At 47.8% G+C, this 20,875-nt stretch overlaps 1 protein-coding gene across 14 annotated transcripts in view; it reads right to left on the bottom strand.

The window, feature by feature from the left end:
* Positions 1 to 20,875, bottom strand: part of Gas7 (growth arrest specific 7) — a 235,736-nt gene that overhangs the window by 46,147 nt on the left and 168,714 nt on the right. For 13 of the 14 annotated variants that reach the window (XM_030245562.1, XM_030245564.1, XM_006532202.2 and 10 more), the window contains one exon: positions 13,156 to 13,236. In XM_030245562.1, the coding sequence (XP_030101422.1) occupies positions 13,156 to 13,236 (81 nt within the window). Of the gene's footprint in view, positions 1 to 9,565; positions 9,740 to 13,155; positions 13,237 to 20,875 lie in introns of those variants that run through there. The other variant, XM_006532208.3, reaches the window with a different exon arrangement.

The raw sequence follows: 20,875 nt of genomic DNA, 5'->3' as shown, positions 1-20,875 counted from the left end.
GAGATTAAAAAATACTTCGGATTTTGGATTTTTTAGAATTTGAGAATGTTTGCATATTCTCATATCAGCTGTGTGGCCCCCATCTGAAGAGCCAGATGCCAAGACACCCTTCAACTTGACTGGGTTTGGAGTTACTAGGACACACCTCCGGGTGTGACTGTGAGGGTTAGCTGAAGGAAGTGAAGTGTAAGCATGCAGACTCACTAACTGTCATAGACTTTCAGGGTCAGGGCCTTGAAAAGCCTGGTGAGCGCCGGCTTCCATCTCTCTCTGCTTAGCAACTGCAGATGCAGTGTGATCAGCTGCCTTCCTCTCCCTCACCATGCCTTCTCTGTCATGATGGCTGCATCCTTCCAAATAATGAACCAGAGACCCTTCCCTTCTCATTTGTGTGTGTGTGTGTGTATGTGTGTGCGCGCGCGCGCGCGCGCTCGCGCATGTAGAGGAGTGGTGTGTGTGTGTATAGAGGAGTGGTGTGTGTGTATGGGGAGTGGTGTGTGTGTGTGTGTGTGTGTGTGTGTGTGTGTGTGTGTGTGTGTGTGAAAGAGAGAGATCTGTGTATAGAGGAGTGGTGTGTGTGTTATGTAAAGGAGTGGTGTGTATGTGAATTCATGTTGTGTGTAGGGGAGTGTGTATGTGTGTGGTATATAGAGGAGTGGTGTGTACGTGTGGTGTGTATTTATGTAGTATGATATGTATGTGGTATGATGTATGGGTATGGTATGGTGTCAAGGTAGTGTGTGTGTGTTGTGTGTGAGATATGTGTTGTATGTGTTTGTATGTATGATGACTGTGTGTGTGTGTGTGTGTGTGTGTGGTATGTGTGGTATGATATATGGGTGTGGGGCGGTGGTGGTATCTGTGTGTGTATGTGTCTGTGTGTTTGTGTTGTTTCCTTAGATCAACCTCTGTTGTTGCTTCTTTTTATTTTGGGAGAGGGTCTCTCATCTGAGGCTCACCAGTTAGCCAGGCTGATGACCACTGATACCCGGAGGTACACTTGCCTCTGTGCCTCCCCAGTGGTGGGGTTACAGACACCCATGGCCATATTGCCTTTTTTATGTGGCTTCTTTTTTATGGGAACAGAGGTCAGTTCCTCATGCTTGCACAGCAAACACCTTCCCAGGGAAGCCGACTCTCAGCCTCTTTAAGTTGCTTTGTCACATGGTTTTGTCACAGAAAGTACATGCTCCCAAGCCCAAAGCACATTGAGATGTTAGTGCTCAAATTTTTAGATTTAGATATGGGGGAAGTTCAGGTAGTTAATGGGAAGAGGATGGGGTGGATTGGTTGTCATGGAATTTGGCTCTCCTAATTAATAAATGATGATCAAGTACATGGATGCTTGAGCGTCAGCTTTCCTAAAACAAAATCAGGGCGGGCTGGCTCATACCTGTCTCTGCTGAACTCAGGAGGCTGAGGCAGAAATCCTATGAGCTTAAGGGCTGCCTGGCTCCAGAGTGAGTTCCAGACCAACCTGGGCAAGTTAGTGAAATGTCATCTCACTAAGTTTTATCACTAAGATAAAAAATAAAAAAGGCAAGACACGGCCGCACATGCCTTTAATCCCAGAGCCTGGGAGGCAGAGGCAGGTGGATCTCTGTGAGTTCAAGGCCAGTCTACACTATATAGTGAATTCTAATCCAGCCAGGGCTGTAGAGTGAGTCTCTATCTCAAGAAAGCAAAGCAAAAATAAAAATAAAAAACATAAAAAGAGCTGGGGATGTGGCTCGGTGGGAGAATGTCTCTAGCATATTCAAGGGTTTCAGTTCACTCCTTAGAAGCACTCATGCACACACACATACACCACAACACAAACACATACCACACACATATCACACATACCACACCACATATAACACACATCACACACATCACTCATGCTCCCCCACTCATACACATACACACATACCACATACACACATCACACACATAGAATATTCACCAAACACACATCATACATACCATATCCATATACCACACACACATACACACACACACCACACACCAGACATACTATATACACACACACAACACATACACCCACATACCACATATACCACACACACTCTACGTACTACACACACAAACAGACACACATAAGCACACCCATACCACACACACACACACACACACACACACACACTACAGACACGCTTACACACACACATCACACAAACACATAAACACACACACACATAGACACACAAACACACCACTCACCTTACAAACATATGAGACTTTAAATTCACACTCCTCTAGAATGTGTGTTTCTTGGTGCATACTCACATCCCCACTGCGTGCTGCTAAGACTCCTTTCCAGGGCTAGGGGAAGCCCCACTGCAACGCTTTCCATTGCCGATGCTCAACACACTTGTCACAGCCAGTTTCAAGCCTCAGTCTAGCTTCCTACTCTTGACCTCATGGGATCACACTTGAGACTCACACTCTTTCCCAGATCCGTAAGTTGGGGAAGCTATTTCTCCTCTCTGTCTCCCTCTCTACTCTCCCCCCACCCCGTGTGTGTGTGTGTGTGTGTGTGTGTGTGTGTGTGTGCGTGTGTGTTTCTAGACAGTGTCCAAATCTGCCTAGTTAGTATACCCCCAAGGAGGTTGTACATCTCGCACAGGACTTTATTAAAAGGGAAAAGGCAAAGAGGTGGCTGAGTGGTTAAGGCACTTAGTGCTCCTGCAGAGGACCTGGGTTCAGTTCCTGACCCCTGCACATAGGCTCACTTCTAGTTGCTGGGATCTAACACCCTCTTCTGCCTCTGTGGGCACCACCACACATGCACTGGTCATTCAGGCAGTATACACAATTGAAACGGATGAGTCGTGAAGGGTGGGTAGGGGAGGATGCTAGTTTTTGCTGGACTTTAGCCCCTGAGAGCCACCAGCTTGCACCATCTCTGGAAACTGGAGAGTTAAGCTGTCCTTATGCCCCAGGCTGTTGGAGACTGCCAATGGATATACATATACACAAAGACTAGTTGGGGGACCATAGGAGGTAATATTCAGTTCATTATTCTTCCAAAAGCTCTGCAGCAGGAAGCAGAAGAGAACTAAACACTGGCATCTAAACGTTGCCAGTGTTTACAATAGGCAGGACATTCCATTTGCATGTAAAATGCCCCCCACCCAACCCCTGTGTTTGAACACTGGTCCCTAGCTGGGAACACTGTTCTAGGAGGCCATGAGGCCTTTGGGATATGGGGCCTAGCTGGCAGATACACACACCCATCCCAGGGTTGGGGTTCAGAGCTTGAGGGATGCTGGCTAGCTGCATTTGTCACTCACACCCCCAGCTTCTAGCTACACTGAGAAGATGTGAGGAATCCCAGTAGCCCAGTCCCTCAGCTGTGAGCTCTACCAGGCCTTCCCTGCAGTGTGGACCACACCCTCTGAGAGGTCAAGCCAGAGCCAGTTCTTCCTAGACACGTTACTTCTGTCAGGTCTTCGGCCTCAGTGTCAAGGAAGGTAGTGAGGTGCAGCTCGGAACCCCAAAGTTTTGGAGTGTTATAGATGACATCATAAGTAATATTGTATAAAATTACCTATGGGGTTTTCTGTTTACATTTGAATCTCATCTCTCAAATGTCTCCTTGTGTGTGTGTGTGTGTGTGTGTGTGTGTGTGTGTGTGTGTGTATATGAACTTTCCAAAATAAGAAACACTTCTGGCCCCAGTGCATCTTAGCTAAGGGCCACGAAGCCTGGAATGGAGAGTAGCCGTGGATAAAGCAAACCATGGTCAGTGAGCTGGCAGAGACTAATCTAGGGAGAACCTTTTCATGCTGGGAGATGTAGCCGTCTTCTACCGATTGCAGTAACAGCCTGGGGCCATTTCCAAGCAGGGCAATGCTTCACAGCCCTGGGCAGCTGGGCTTCTCAATCTGTAAGATCAGCTCTAGACTCATGAAGAAGGCTCAGCAGGCATGTACACTCACACACACTCACACAGACGCACAGGCACACACGCACACACGCACGCAAGCACACACACACACATACACACATACACACAGGCACACACACACACACACACACACACACACACACACCAAGATAAGAGAAACTGGCAGACAGCAGGTCCCTTATTCAGTGCTTGGAGAGGGACGTAGAATGTTTCTGCCCAGCATGGTGGTGGGTTGAAGCTGAAGGGCTACAAGGTGGACAACCCACATAGGGAACACCATGGCTCACAAAGAAAGTATGAGACGGTGGTAGAAACCTTGGCACACTGCTTGGGCTCTGGGGCTGATTCATAGACAGGCATAATGATAAATGAGGTCTGCGTAATTTAATTTAAGGGGCTGAGTGAAGGACATGGATAAAACATCTTTCCCCATAAACAAAGAGGACATTTGCCAAGAAGCCATGGGACATTGGAAATGTTAGCCATGCTTAAGCTACAAATAAACTGCCAGTGCATAGCAAAAGGCATAAATAATTCAGGTCACATTCTTTGACCAGAACACAATAAAAGTAGGTATTAATAATGAAAAATAAACACACAAGGCTCCCAATCTTCAAACTTCCAGATAGTTGGAAACTTAAGAAAGGGCCCTCTTAAGGACTGTCAGGCTAAAAGAGAACTTAAGATCATAATTACATGCTATTTAGAAAAGAGTAAGGAAGGGTACATTAAAATGAATGGATAAAGCCTGCATTATAGTTTGAGGAGAATTCATAGCCTTAATTATTCTATTACCAAGCCCAAGGGGACAAAATTAAATGGAATAAACATTTCCCTCTAAAGATCTTGGAGAAAAAAAATTTAAATGATCAACAAAATAAACCAAGAAAAACAGGAGGCAGGGCCAGTGAGCGAAATTAATGTTGAGAGGCGGGAACAACACTGGCAACCTAGAACTGGCACTCTTTATTTCTCTCTCCTCCCATGTGTGTGCCCTTGTGCGTGTATGCACGTGCACGAGTGTGTTTGGGGTGTGGTGGGAATTGCAACAACCATAAGAAAAGGAGATGAAGTGGCTTAATTTGAGGGTAACCAAATATGGTTAGCATGAGGAATCAGAACACCGAAGCACAGCAAACATAGGCAAGATTTTTTTTAATGCAAGAGCACATGACTTCTAATCATAGACTTAATAAAACCCAAACATTCCGTAAGATTCAAATTATCAAAATGACTTCAAGAACACTTGAAATGGGAGGGGAAGCAGAAGGAGAAGAAAGGGAAGAGGAAGGAGGAAGAAGGGGAGGAAACTGGGGGAGGAGGAGAGGGACAAGGAGAGGGGGAGAAGGAAGAGAAGGAGGAGGAGGAGGAGGAGGAGGAGGAGGAAGAGGAGGAGGAGGAGGAGGCTTTTACAAAGTGCACCTCCACTAAAAGGCACCAGGCCCAGACGGTTCCATGAGCTAAACTTGTTAAAGCTCTAAAGAAGTAGCAAGCCTCAAGTTATTCTGAGACCTAGAAACATGTGGCATTTCTCTCAGCCTGTATACTCTGACTACTTTCTACCACAGAGACAAATCATAGCTCAGCTGGTGATGAAATAAAGCATGCTTTCTCCGATCAGGTAGCCACACCATGGTCTTTGATGTCACGGAGTCCCTAGAAGCCCCTTTGTTTTCCAGCTCTTCGAGGGCAGAGGCTGCCCTTCTGACCTCCCTCTTCCCAGAAACCACTAGGCATGCTATAAGCTGCATCCTGTCACCTAACCCTGGCTCTTCTGACTCTCAGCCATGCCAGGAGCCCGCTAATGCCCAGGCATCCTGCCTTTAATCCATCCTCTTGTTCTTTCTTCAGTTCCAGCCTGTCAGCTGTTGGCTAATTACTGCTCATGTCAAAACAATTACTGGGAAGAAAAAACTAATTTTCCACTCAACCATTTCTCCCCACACAGCATTCCCTTCTGACCCTGTGGTGGTATATGGTTCTCTACTCCAGGCTGGCACATTCAGAAAGCTTACCAGTGCACGTGAGAACCATTTAAAGCCCTTGAGACCCCAGGACCCTTGCCTACGAGCATCCCCATCCTCTGGGCTCCTAATTCACCAGCCACTGACCATAGGACAAATGAAGCCCACGTGGGGATTTCCTGGGCCCCCAGCCTCTGAGGGGGAAGTAAAGTCAGTCAAAAATTACTCAGCTACAGTGCTCAGGGCAGGATGGGGACATAAGAAAATGCATGAAACTACCAACTCAGGGTTTTCTACGATTTAAAAAGGGGAATGAAAAGATCCAACCGCTTGGTAACTGTAGTAACTTCAAAATAAATGTAAACATGGGCACCCACACAGTGACCTTCACCTCATGGCCAGTCAGACCAGGCTTGGGAGATGAACAATGAGAAGAGGGGAAAGATACCTGGATAAAATGGAGAAGGAGGTTGATTCGAGGAGGGGGGTGACAGCAGAGAGGGAGGGAACAGGAAACCATGGAGAGACTAAGCAACAAAGCCAGCGGTCTCTGCCACTTGGAATTCACCCTCCCAGGAGCCCGTCCATCTCTCTTCAGCCCCACTTCCTGTTATAAAAGAAGTTCCTTCCCAAGCCCCAGCCTCCAGGTTTCTATTGCCCAAGAAAACAAACTAACAGATGATTAGCCCTGGACACCCACATGCAACATCCCAGGCTCTGGCCTAATTTTCCATCTCTCTGGAACGAGCATAGGAATTTATTCTTCCTCTGGGTAAGAAAGCTGGGGGCCCTGGGCCTCATTGTTTTGGAAATCCGTCCATCTATTCTTCCTGACTTTCCTCCCTCACATCCCTCCCTCCCTCCCTCCCTCCCTCCCTCCCTCCCTCCCTCTCTCCCTCCCTCCCTCCCTCCCTCCCTCCTTCCCCCTACCAAATCATCCATCTATCCATCCTTCTACTTACCTATCCATCATCTACCCATCCACCCATCCATCCATCCATCCATCCATCCATCCATCCATCCATCCACCTGCTTATCTACCTATCATCTATCCATCCTTACACTTACCCACCCATCATCTATCCATCCATCCATCCATCCATCCATCCATCCATCCATCCACTGATCCACTTACCCCTACATTAAACATAATGAGTCACTATGGTGTTTCCCTAGCTGTAATAGAACATCACTTTTGAGGGAGTTCTTTACGTGTGTACTTATGTATGCTATGGATATCATGTAGTGCCCAGCACTCCTGCACACCACACCAAACTCTCTCTCTCTCACACACACACGCACACACACACACACACACACACACACACACACACTAGTATGGAATTCACCTTTGAGAAACACAAACTACAACTGCAGGAGACACTAGACTGGGTTCTGAGGCCAGCACCCTGTTTATAAACAGGCACAGCTCTGCCTCCTTTCAGTCCCAGCATGCCTTGCAGGTGCCTCTTCAACTCCACTTCATCAGAGAATTCAGAGTCCCCCTGAGGCTTTCCGGAAGAGTAGTTTTAAAGAATGACCGCTTGTTCCAGAAACTTCTGTCTGGCCAGTTGGTCCTTACTGTATGTCTTGGCTGTCTAGTATGTAGATTGTGTTCCCAAAGATGAAGTTCATGGTGCATTTTCTCCTATGGCTGTGATCGGGTGAAAGCCTAGGACAGCATGGTGGGAATCAGACTCTTCAAACAACAGGATCACAGGTTCTAAAGGCTTTGCAGCCCCATTTCACAAGGGAGCACCATACTCTCCCCCGCTGACGACAACTGGGAGGTCTCATTTAGGTTGTGGAGCAGGCTTCCAGCCTTACTACTTTCTAGTCCGTGATGTACGAGAGCCCTGCTCCCGAGGGGCAGAGGGACCTAGAGTTCCCTGACCTATGGCTGAGCTTGAGGGCTCGGGTTGGAACCCTGCAAGGGCCTCTGCTCAGGGGAGACATAGCTGTCTGCTACATATTCTCCAGATTTACTTCTTCTCAGGCTCCTCCCAAATCCTGGCAGGTCCTAGGTAATCCTGGGCATGTCCCCTGCACCTGGATCCCCTTAGTCTTCCAGAGACTTAAAGATGACCCCTAATTTGGCCCAATCCTTAAGGCTGGCAAAGTCTGTCCTTAAACCCTATTTTCCCAAACACTCTCACCTACGCCCTACCAGGGCAGGCTTTGTAAATGGTAGGGAACCCCTTGTAAATGGTAGGTGTTCCCATCTTTAGGAAAAACAGCAGCTCAGTGCAGAGCCCAGGTCCAGAGGCTCCGGAGTTGCTCCTTCAGTACAGTTGCTCTGTTAGACTGCAGCTCAGTGGCAGAGGGCTCATCTCGCATACATGAGGCCCTGGGTCCCATGTCCAATGCCACCATTCCCTTCCCCCAAACTGAATTTGAAAAGAAAGGGTGTACAGGGACTTGCTCCACTATTTTTCTTCTTGTTTGTAAGCATAAAATTGCTCCAAAAGATTTCTAAAGTTATTAAATTAAAGTGGGTTAAAATTTTAGTTTCCCAGACATACTAGTCACACAAGAAGCACAAATGGCCATTGGCCTCAGTTCTGAGCATGAGATACAGACCACGGTCACGGTCCCCACAAGCTCTATAGGGAGGACAGCATTGCTCTCTGTTGTCCTTTATCCTATAAGTGACTCAGACATGATACTCAAAGAACGCACTGCCTTACTCCATTTTTCTCCCCCGTGCCTGATACGATTTCTGTCTCCACAAACCAATACTTCCACAAAGTGTGCTACACCAGCCCAGAGAGGGACTTTAATGTTATGTTACCAGCAGTTACTGAAAGGCTCTCAGGAGCTCTGTTGTGGCTTGAATGGCTTTTCATTTAGAAAGTCTGGCAGCAGGCAACCCTCGTGAAACCACCGAATCCACAGAGCCTCATAACTCTGGTGACATTAAAAGAGGCAATGTGGGCCAGGTCCCTGGTTCAGTAGTCACTGTAAATATCACCTAAGATTTAAAAAAGAAGACTGTTCTGAGGGCTCAGGTTTCTATGTAGAGCTCTCCTCCCCAGATGGGAACCTGGCTGTTTTTGCTAATAGTGAGAGCCTTATCCACAGAAGGCAAGAGGGCCCCTGGAATGAGGACTGAGCTTCCCCACCCATACCCCTCCACCCCTGTGCAGCTTGGTGAGGTTAATCTGTGGTTTCCCGGCATTGTTCAGTGTCCCATGATTTTCTTCAAGAGGGACCAGAGGGATGTCTGTGGTCTGTGGTCAGGAAATGTGCCTGGGTTTTCTATATTGCCCTTAACACATACACAGACACACACACACACACACACACACACACACACACACACACACACACACACACAGAGAGAGAGAGAGAGAGACACAGACACAGACACACACACACATGCATGTGCACTTGCATGCGCATAGGCAAGACACACAAGACACACACACACACACACACATACAGACACACACAGACAAAGAGACACACACATAGACATACATACAGACACATAGACACACATACATAGACACAGGTACACACAAAGATACACTATATATATACATATATGTATATATACACACACACACACATAGACATAGGCACAGAGATACACACACACAGTGACACACACACACACACACAGTGACACACACACACACACACACACACACACACACACACACACACACATGATGTAAAACCTTACCACTCCTAACAGAGAGCCGGGTATTTGTGTGGCTTGGCAGCTGTTCGCACCTCTCCACCTCCACAGGCCACATGAGATCCAGTGTGTTCCTTTCTCAGCTCACCTGTCCCCAGCTCCCGCCTGTCCAGACCGCTGACACCTCCCTCAGCTGGCCCCTTTCTGTTCTCAAGTCCACTCACGAGACTGAGGCTGTTGCGGCCTTTGCACCTTTGACCTGCCTGTTCCTGGCCAGAGTCATTGCCTCTTCTACCCCTCCCCAACCCTCCCTCATCACTGTCCCCAAATCTTGTCCTAAATGTCACTTCTTTGACGAGGTCTTCTGATTCCCCAGCCACTGTCACAGTGCCCCACTTTCACTCCTTGTCAGAGCGTGCAGGGATTGCCTGGCCTATTTCCTTTGTGCTTATTTGTCCAAGTGCCCCAGGATGTCTGTTCTTGGGAGTGGGGAACAGTGGCATACTCGGGGATAAATGTGGTTGACGGAGTCCACGAGATGGCTCAGCCAGTAAGTGTACTTGCTGGGCAAGCTGGCAATCTTAGTATGATACCTGGATGCATAGGGAAAGGACAGAACCAACTCCCCAAAGTTGTTCTCTGACCTCTGATATTGTGACACACACACTGGCACTCACATTACACACATACTACTACTACTACTACTACTACTACTATTTTAAAAATTAAAGAAATTAATATACTACCACAGTGACTTTCACAGAAACAAACGAAACAGAAAGCACTGAGACCTGGCCCTGATGGATCTTCATGACAGGAGGGTTTGGTGTATCTCTGAAGCAACCTTAGGTCCTTACTGTGTCTGTTTCTCTTCCCACAACAGTACTCAATCTCTGTGAAACTAAATGAGAAAAAGCGCTAGGGAAAAAAATCTTGTGACCCCCCCCCCCTACAGAGAAATAGAGTGGCCACCATTTCATTCTTTATTTATTAGATTTAGATTCAAACATACGTAAAGAAGATGATAGCATATGCCAGACCCTATTTTCACTGGAATGGTCCAGGAAGATGGAGGATGGAAGACAGAGGGAGGATGAAGAATGGATGGAGAGGATGGAAGAGGGATGGAGGGTAGATGAAGGAAGGAAGGGAGGAAAGTAAATGGAGGGAAGATGTTGGGAAGATGGAGGACAGAGGGTGAAAACAGAAGGTGGGAATGGGGACACAGAATGGGTGAAAGTCCGTGAAGGGAGAATGGTTGAATGGCAGCTGGAGAAGGGTGGAAAAGGAAGTATGATTGGGGAATATGGTGATGAAAGGAAGATGACGGATTGGAGGGTGGGAGATGGAGACAGGGAGAATGATGGCGGTGGCAGGTAGAGAATTATTCTGGTGAGCTTTAATTGCCAACGTGACGCAGCCTAGAGTCACCTGAGAGGGAAGCCTCCACTCAGGAACTGTATAGATCAGATTGACTTGATTAATGCTTGGTGCAGGAGAGCTGAGCCCACTGTGGGAGGCACCATCCTAGGCAGGTGGTCCAAGGTTGTTTAAGAAAGCTAGCTAATCGTGAGCCAGTGAGCAAGGCAGCGAGCGCTGTTCCTCCAAGGTTTCTGATTCAACTTCTTGTTTGCGTTCCCACCCTGACTTCCCTCAATGATAGTCTGTGACCTCTAAGCTGAAATAACCCTTTTCCTCCCTTAAATTACTTTTGATAGGAGTGTTTTATCACAGCAGCAGGACGAAATTAGAACAGGGATAGAAGGTAAGGTGGGAGGTGGAGAGCACATGTAGAGACAATAGTAGGAGGAAGGGTGGAGGGTCAGTGGATGGCTGAGTTATCTTTATGCTCCACATGATCAAAATCATGAAGCCAGGTCAGGCCTTCTCATGGTCCCTCTGGGTTACTAATACATGACTGATGAAAAAGAAGCCTGCTGGCAGAAGCAACATGGCTCGGACCCCAGGAAACAAATAATAATCTCACCAATTAAAGACTGCCCCTGATAGTAGACACACTTGGATTTTAAATAACGGGGCGGGGGGGAAGGCCTCACATTCAGTTGGGGTACACTCATCAGCATATGATATAGCTGATGTGCCCCACACTGAAATGGGTGGGAAACCAAAGAATGCAAGACATTCTTTCCTGTCCTCATGGCCCACAGACCCCCGAAAGACCAATATCCCTACTGTACGCAGTGCTAGATGGATGTTTTTATACCTCAGAACAGTTTCTGAACTCTCACTGTAGTCCTGTAAGGCCAGGAGTCTTTGCTCTAGGCCTCTCCTGTGCCCTTTAGGACATTTAGCAAGAGCTCTGGAATCTTCTTAGAAGATGCCTGTGAGTGCCTTTCCCTGGGACAGTCTTAGACCCTACCCAATTACCACTGGAGGGCAGAGCCTCTTGGAGTTGAGATCATACAGGCTGGCAAATACATGACATGCACTGAATGAACACAGTGGGAGTCCCTGTGAAGTGTGTGGGTGCATAAGGGTGACTTTCAGAACAGGGTGTGCCCACCAAACATCCAAAGAGAGCATGGCCATTAAGCTCCTTTGCCAGGGAACTGGTTGGGCAGAGACTCTATGGTCTTAGACTTGGGAAATGCCATGCTAAGTCGCTGAGGTGTGGGCAGCCACTGCCTAGGTCCCTCTGACCCTCTTCCCTATCTCCCTATCCTTCTTAACCCCCCCAGAGGCCCGGTACACTTGAAGCTGGGCCAAGAAGTGCTTTTGACATGCTTCTAGGTGATAGAGGGTCTATGACTCCTAGGCCTCTGCAGAGGTCCAAGTGCTCCATCTGCCACAGGTGACAGCAGAGGACTTTGATAATCCTGTGTGTGCTGAGTAGACTTTGAAGAGGCAACTGATGACTGAATTCATGCAACAATGAATCCAGGTTCTGTGTGGAGATGTAGAGACCAGAGTACTAGGAGACATTCAGGCCCTACCCCTCAGTACATCATGGGAGGAGAGCCTCAACAGAGAGAAGAATTAAGAATGTACTGATACAGATTGAGAGGTTGAGGACCCCAACCAGAGTGGCTGCTGGGAGGAGGGAATCACAGGAGAGATGATAAACTGTTTTCCCTGTTGCCAAGCCCTGTAACTCTTCAGAACATCTAAGTACTAGAACCTAAGACATTTCTGGATAATTAATTCTCATATACATATAGGGATGTATGTCTCAAACAAAGCCATTCAGCAGCCTCTACAGATAACGCGCATCCTAACAAACAAGCCCACTTCCTTTCCAGAACATTCTGTTCAAAATTTCCCCCGTAAAACTCGACCTCCTTTTAGCTTCAGCTCCTCGATGCAGATGTGAGCCATATGGAGGTGTTCTGCCCTGCATCTGGAAAGATCTCTGATCCCTGACTTTATCCAGTCAGATCTCATCCTAAGTACCCCAGTAGCCAAGAGTCTTAGGTACCCAGAGCTGCAGCTGGTCCTGCCAGGGCACGACCGCCATGTTGGGAAGCAGGCTTTAGGGACATAGTCTGGACCATCTCCAGGTCTGGTTCACAACATACCATAGCAGCTTTCAGGCCCCAGGACCCACAGTCTCAGCTTCCCAGTGAAGGTGGGTATACAGCCCTCCCACTTATCCCAAGCTGCTGAGTGGCTCTTACCTGTTGTAGGCAAAGAGCTCCTGTGAGGGCCAGGGCTGGCTGAAATCCCAGGAGAACTGCTGGGACGTTCCCAGGTGGTCTCTGTCAAAGGAGAAACAAGATCAATTGGAGAGTGCTGAGATGAAACCGAAATGTCACAGAGCAGAGTGAGCCAGAGGCAGTCACCTTCCTTAGAAGAAGGACACCAAAGGACCCCTTCCTTCCTTTCCTCAGCCTCATAGGAGTTTGCTTCTTGCCTATGTCCCTTACTCCCCAACCTCACCCCTCTTGGCAGAGCATCTCTTAACCAAGGCCCTTCTTTACATGGTGGGTCTGAAGAGGTAGCTTCTAGCTACAATCTTCTACCCTCCCCCATCACTCTTCTCTACCTCTGTTCCTAGGGCTCCCATTTCTAGTCCCAGAAGCCCCAGCTGTACAGCAGGCAGTTCTTCTCAAAGCCTATGGTAACCTCAAACCCCAGTGTTCAGAACAAAGAACCTGGGTCTGTAGAAAGTGAGTCCTCAGCCAGTGGGTGAGCCTCAGGCACCTCGGACTCTGCTGCACTCTCCTTAGTTAGGTCGTTTGTTTTTGATTTTAGAGTCACTGTCTCATCATGTAGCCAGAATGACTTGTGATTCTCCTATCTCAGTCCCCCAACCCCCCAAGTGCAGATGATAATCATGTGCCCCTATGTGCAGCCTGTTCTGTGTCTCGGTTGAACTACAGTTTTGAGTGGTCTTTCAGTATACCACAGTGTGTATTGTTTGCTGTCTTCTCCAGGGTTCCTTCCCATCACCCTCCCTGCTGACCCTTCTGCACAGGTATCTGCCTCAAATTTGTCTGAGGACTTGAGCCAGGACCTAGCACACATATTCCAGCCCTTGGATGGTCACAGGTTTGCACCCTGACATCTGTACTTTGTCCTTTAGCACAGCAGTCCTGACCGGTTCACTCCATCACAAATGGCTCCTTGCCAGCCAATAGGGCTGCACATTGTGACAGTCCATGGGCAACCCCCACCTGGTATGCTCCTCAGCTGTCTAGAGATAAACAGACTCCCATTCCACCTAAGCTCAGGGAAAGTCTCCAGAGAACCATGTCCCATTTGTTTGTGCTGCTGACTCCGTTCCTTTGGTGGCTGAGGCCACTGACCTTATTTTAGAAGGAGGAGCACCTCACATACTCACATCTCCAGCTGATGTACAGATTTTGCTATTTTAGCTTCTGGCCACCACAGGGTCCTACTTCCTACCCCTCATCCATTCATCCTTCTGGTACTTGCTAACCACAAGCTACTAACATGCAGGGAGAAATAAAGACATAGCCTGAGCAGCTATGCTTAGCCCCACCTCCAGGCAGGTGACAAGGTTGAGCCTGAGCAGCTGTGGGCCTTGCTGGCTCTTTTCTAGGAAGACTGTGAGGAGGGGCATTGCAACCCTGTGTGTGGGGGGGTCTCATATCAGATATCCTGCATAACAGGTATTTACATTTTGATTCATAACAGTGGCAAAATTACAGCTATGAAGTTGAAATGAAATAATAATGGACAGGGGTCACTATAACATGAAGAACTGAACTAAGGGGTTGTGTCATTCAGAAGGTTGGGAACCACTGGGCTAGGGTACCTTGTAGCTCAGGAGGCTGTTGCGAGTGTCTTGAAGCCCACAGAAAGAAGCTGGCCTGCAGGTAGGTACTTGCTCTCCAAGAGGTTCCTGGTCAGGTCCTTAGTCCTTCTGGTACCTCCCAGTCCCCTGTGAAAGCTCCAGCTGGGCTTCTGAAGGAACAGGGACTCTGACTGAAGCCACCGCCCAGCCTGTCTCCTGGCTTTGACAAGATCTAACCTATGTAAGACTTGAGGACAACTGCAAGCCTGGAGCAGTAACAGAACAGAGCCAGACTGTCTGGAGAGGCATCTGGAGAGAACACTAGAGCTTTGGCAGAGGAAGGATCACACCAACAGCAGGACCATGATGGGTGACACTACTCAGAGGGAGGAAGCCATGTCCAGGTCTTCTGTAAAGAAGACCCTATAATCTGCTTAGAGTGACTAGGCTCTCTGGCCTAGGTCAAGGAAGACTGAAGAAATGATTGAATCCAAAGAGCCCAGATCAAGGCTCTTGTGCCTTCTCTGGGCTTCCATTGCTAGGACCCTGAGTTGCTCCAAGGTGGCTGTTGTCACCAGGGCTAGGGATACTGTGTAAGTTGCAGTGAGCCATCCGCCAGAGACTCTTTTCCTACCAACGCACAGGTGGAGAGCAGTCCTGAAAGAACACACTTTCCTAATGGCAACCACTTCCTTCGGACCTTGTCCACTGTAACCAGGGCAGCCAGACATATGTAAACAGCTGGCCATGGGGAAAGCCAGCTCAGGGAGCCCGTTTACTCCTGTTCTATGCCAAGAGTCATGAATACTGTTCCCTCACAGAGGCTTACAGGGCCTCGCCTTCAGAGAACAAAATTTAGAAGAGAGCACAATTGAAAAGTTGAATGTTATTACGTTAAATTCAGCTTTCAACGTACCATACAATACTCCTTTATATTCAATAGTGTGTTTTTATTTTAATACAATAATGCTTAAACATTTAATGCTTAATACATTAATACAATAATGATTAAACAATTAAGACAATGAGAGAGGTGGGAACTATTATTTTGACATAGTGGACTCTAGACTTTTGGGCCCCCTGCTAAGATTAAGCCTGCCTGCATTGGAGCACACACGTCCACTATGGGTACTCCTGGATCTCTTTACTGGTCCTGAGCATTTGCTATGGGTCCATCAACAAGCCTTTGTGTCTTCAAGTAATCTCCACCCTTCCTTCCAATGGCTTAGCTCATCTTCAGGCCTACGTGGTGGCTTTCTTCTGCCCTCAAATGCTGCTGGCTAAATAATAGGTGATAGGCAGCAGGAGCAAGCTTCGAAGTCCTCTTCTGCCTACCTCTTTATTCCTTTCTCTTTCTTTAGTGGTCCTCCCCTTCCTGCTGCCTGTGACAAGGTCCCATGTAGCCTAGGTTGACCTTATACTTACTATGTAGCCAAGGATGACCTTGAATTTCTGATTATCCATCCTGTCTCTACCTCCCGAATGCTAAGATTTATTGACATGTTCCACCATGATCAATTTATGTAGTGCTGGGGCCCAATCCAGGGCTGGCTGTGTGGTAGGCAAACACTCTACCAACTGAGCCTCCTCCCAAGCCCCCTTCAGTGCTTCTTGCATTCTCTCTGCCCCTTATTTAGTGGTGATCCCAGCAGCATGTGACCAGGCGTAGGCAAATGGCAGTCTTAAGATCTTCCTTTCTAGCTCCTGCCCCTCCCTAGTCAGGAGTAGTGTCCCCAAGTTGCCCAGCTCCATGGTATTCCCCGGCATCAGGAATGTAAGTCATTCCAGGAGAGCTTCAGGAGCCCCAGTTTCCTGACCCAGAACATCTGTCTGCTGAGTGTCAGATGCTGGATCTGCAGTCACTGCTTCCTTGCAATGTGTGTTTGCAGCCCCAGGATGCAAGCCCAGCTCACTGGCCCTCAGAAAACAGCAGCAACTCCAGTCTCCTCCTCCTCTGCATCTAGGTATTCTGGACCCCTAGTTACTCAATGTCTTCTAGTTAGGAGTCTCTGGCTTTAAAATACCCAATGGCCTCTTGAAACGGAATGAGCCTTAAGCTCCAACCCCAGCCTCTAAGCAGGAGAGAACGTCCTCTCTTTGGACAGTTGCCTGTTCCTGGAGACATCCGACAGTGTGGTACCAAAGACCATCATCTCCCAATTGATCTATATCTATCTCTCTCTATATATAATGCATTATGTATTTATAATTATATAATATCCATTACATATTACATTATATAATATTATACATTATATAATATATTAACTATTATATATTACATATTATACATTATATATTATATATCATATATTATATATGGTGTGGGTAAATTTGCATGAATGAAAACTTTTCCTACAGAACTGGTGGGAGGAAGTTGTGCCAAGAGACGCATTATATTAGGCTTAATGTTGGTTCATGATAGAGATAATAAAGCAGGGGGATCGGGGAAGTGGGTAAAGCATTCGCTTGCAAGCATGAAAACTGGAGTTCAGAGCCCTAGGGCCCTGTGAGATGCCAGGGGGGCATGGTACCCTGTCTGTAATTTCATCCCCAGGGTGCCACACTGGAAGCTGGGTGGTTAAACCAGTCACATCGGCTAGTTCTAGGTTTGATTGCAGGACCCTGCCTCAGTGAGTCAGGTAGAAGAAAAATGATTCTCAATCTCAATGCTGAGCTTCCACATGCATGCACATATACACATGGACCCTTCCACACATATGTGTCCAAATATATGGAAAAAAAACATACACATATGTACATCACATGCACATCTGAAGAAAGAAAATGCAAAAAGGAAACAATGAGGGGGACAGATGATATTATTAGAAGGACACTATCACGTAAATAGGTGGCTGTGATGGCTAATCTCGATTGTCAACGTGACTGGGCTAACAGATGTCAACATGACTGGCCTACAGGACCTGTGGAGCACGTGTCTGAACATGCTTGTGAGGTTGATTTCAGTGAGGATTAGCTCACGGAAGCTCTGACTTAGTGAATGGCTTAATCCATTGATGAACTCATGCTATTCTTGGGAGGCGGTAGTAGGCAAGACGTGTGTGTGTGTGTTTCTGTGTGTGTGTGTGTGTGTGTATGTGTGTGTGTGTGTGTGATACTTGGATGAAGCAGGTCACTGGTATGCATCCTTGGTGGTTGTATCTTACCCTACCCACTCCCTGTGTTTCCTTCATTTGCTCCCTGTTGTTGCATATGCTATAGAATGCCCTGCCATGAGGGACAAACCCTTCCGACACCATGAGCCCAAACAAATCTTTCCTCCCCTGTGTAAATACAATGATCAAGGAAAACCTTCCAAGAAAGAGATGTTTTTTAAAAAAGACATGGGAGAGGTTCATTAGGTGTCTATTGCAAGTCTCTGGTTACTCCAAAATTGGCATCTGAAAACATGGTCTTTTTATGGTCTCACATGGTTTCAGAAGGTCACAACTTAGAAGTGGGTTTAGCATGGTGGCTCTAGTGCAGGGACTCCCAGACAATGATAGGAGAAGCCATGGCATCAGCAGCCAAGAGCATTGCTACTGAGCTGTGTATAAAATGGCAGCTAACTCACCCAGAGCAAGTGAGCCAAGGGAGAGCAAGGCAGAAGTCACACGTCTGCCCCATAACTCACAGTTTATCATGGCTGCCTGGTCCCATAGACCACTCTTGATAGAGTCTAGAAAAGGAAGGGACATGAGTAACATGGGTTGGGTGCACGGGGAGCCATTTTGTAAGTCACTTACCATGTCTGGGAAGAAACCAGCGCTTATCTGAGGGAAGAGAATTCCAGGCCCAAGGAACAAGAAGGAAGAAGGCCCTGAGACAAAAACATGCCTGCCATCTCCTAAGAGCAACAAGAAGAATGGAATGGCCAAAGAAGACATGGTGGGTGGAGTGGGAGGGGATTAAGGTCAGATGCAGTAGGGATGGGTTAGCTCAATATGGGAAAGGGTTTCTAAAGTATGGTCCATGGGGGTCTGGAACATCAGCATTGTCAGGAACATGTTAGAAATGCAGTTCTCAGGCCCTGTCCTAGACCTCCTGAGCCTAAATTGGGTGCCAGGTACCTGCATCATACACCCTCTGGGGGATTCCATGGTCTGTTCTGGATCTTACTAATCATTGCAAGGATGCTGGTTTTTATTCTGAATAGCGTGCTTTGAGCAATGAAGCAACATGATCTGACAACCACCTCTGAGCTGATCTCTTGGACTGGGCTACCACATGCGCTCTGCTGTCTCTCTCTATCCAGCCTGCCACTCCTATAGAGATTGAGGTAATCCTGGACTCTTCCCCAGCAACCTCTGAAGGAATACTAGAAACAGGGTGTCAACAGCAAGAATGCAGTAGACACCACCCCTGGACCTTAGCAGACAGCCATGGTGGCACCAGCTTTGACATCAAAGTGAAGGTACCACTGAGATAGTGAGTGTCTCTCTCAGCCAAAGTCAGGGGAATCAGGATATGTGGGAGAGTCTGATCCCAAGACCTTAGCTACAGACCTGGCCTCCTCATGCATGACTCTTGTGAGGGCGTGCAGATCATTCCTGAATCATCTGATGGCAACTCAATAAAGAGAGCATTCTTGGGTAGCTTCACTCTGATTGTTCCTGTGCCAGCTCACGGCAAAGCAGGTGTCAGGTCCTGCTAGCAGACCCTTAACAAACAGAACAACACAAATGCTTCTCTCTAGTATCACTCCCACTGGCCCCTTCCTGGAAAGAACTGCAGGACCAGCCCTGCCAAATCATGAGCCATGTCCCAGACATGTTTGAGAGAAGTATGTGTGATTCCATCTGCTGGGGGGCCTAGTACGTCCAAATGGATCCAAGAGGGTGCACAGAGTTCTGCAGTTTCTGACCTACAGTGAGCTTCAGAGGACAAGAACCCTGTCCAGAGCTTCGGTCCCCTCCTCTGCTTCCCTGCTCCCTCTCACATGCCAAGCCTCTGTCTCACCATACCCCACCTCTGTTTTCATCTCTTCATAGAACACATCTCCCAGAGAAAGAGCTGAGAAAGTATTCTTCCCACACCAGGAATAAAGATAAGCTAGGAAGATAAAGATTGAAGGTAATAGCTGCATGACTCAGAGACTCCTTTGCTGGTCGACACATCCATCTCTGAACTGTCCCTGGCTGAACAGTGGTCTGGAGATGGGCAGGACCTGCAGATCTACCCAAACAATGAGGAACCCCGAGAGCATTTAATGGGGGCTTGCCTGCCCCCTTGGGTGGAGGGGTAGTGATGGTTGACAGCAGTGTGGGAAAAGCATGTCTTGCTACCAAACCAACAGGTGTGTGCAGCCAACTGGCACTTCACAGCTAATAGGCCCTGAGTCTCCCTTGACAAAACTGGAGGCAGATGCCAAGAAGGAAACCGTATCTAATCCCAAGCCTGACGTTCCCAATCTGTGCTCAGTACCCAGTGCTCCTGGCTCATTTCTTGAGGCCAGTTTTGTGTTAGAATCTCTAGGGCCATTGGTCTGAAATGCTGATTCCTAGGCTCCGAGCCTCCGAGCCGGAGGATTAGGTTCAGTCCATGGCAACAGAACCCAGAAACGATTGTTTTTCATTTGGCAATCTCAGTGATGAGTCAGCTCTGGGGAAAACCCAGGGAGCCCATTGTAAAATCATCACGGAGTCCCATCACTGGCCCCATGGAAAGTGTCAGGCTTAGGATCAGGTAAGATGCATGCTAGCAATACAGGGTAATTTAGGGAACTTCCAAATGCTCACTATATCTATTCCAATCTTCTAAAACTACCAAGGTCGTAGTAGCTGTCCCCAGAGAGCCCTTGTCTGCGTGAGGCTTGGCTATCCGTCCTAGGGATCAAGAATATTTACCAACTGCAACGGAGTACTGAGAACTCATAGCAAGCCTGCGTCCCCAGTCTGTTCTACAACAGTTGAGCATGAGGAAGGAGCAGGTGAGCAAGCTGAAGACAACACAGAGGGTCAGGACTCTAGAGGCAGGGGGATAGTCTCATTCTAACTGGGTGGAGTCTCCATGACCTGCTGGTCCAAGCCAGTGAGCTGCTTGGGCACTGTTGTCCAGGTTTTCTGAACTCTGGATAAGGACATGAGAAACAGTCAGAGCAGCTGGGTGAATGACTTTCCTCCTCCCTTTCCCATCCC

Source organism: Mus musculus, chromosome 11, assembly GCF_000001635.26.
Source record: "Mus musculus strain C57BL/6J chromosome 11, GRCm38.p6 C57BL/6J".
NCBI lineage: Eukaryota > Metazoa > Chordata > Mammalia > Rodentia > Muridae > Mus > Mus musculus.
Note: the sequence above shows the minus strand (reverse complement) of the source record. Positions and strands in the feature narration are given on the sequence as shown.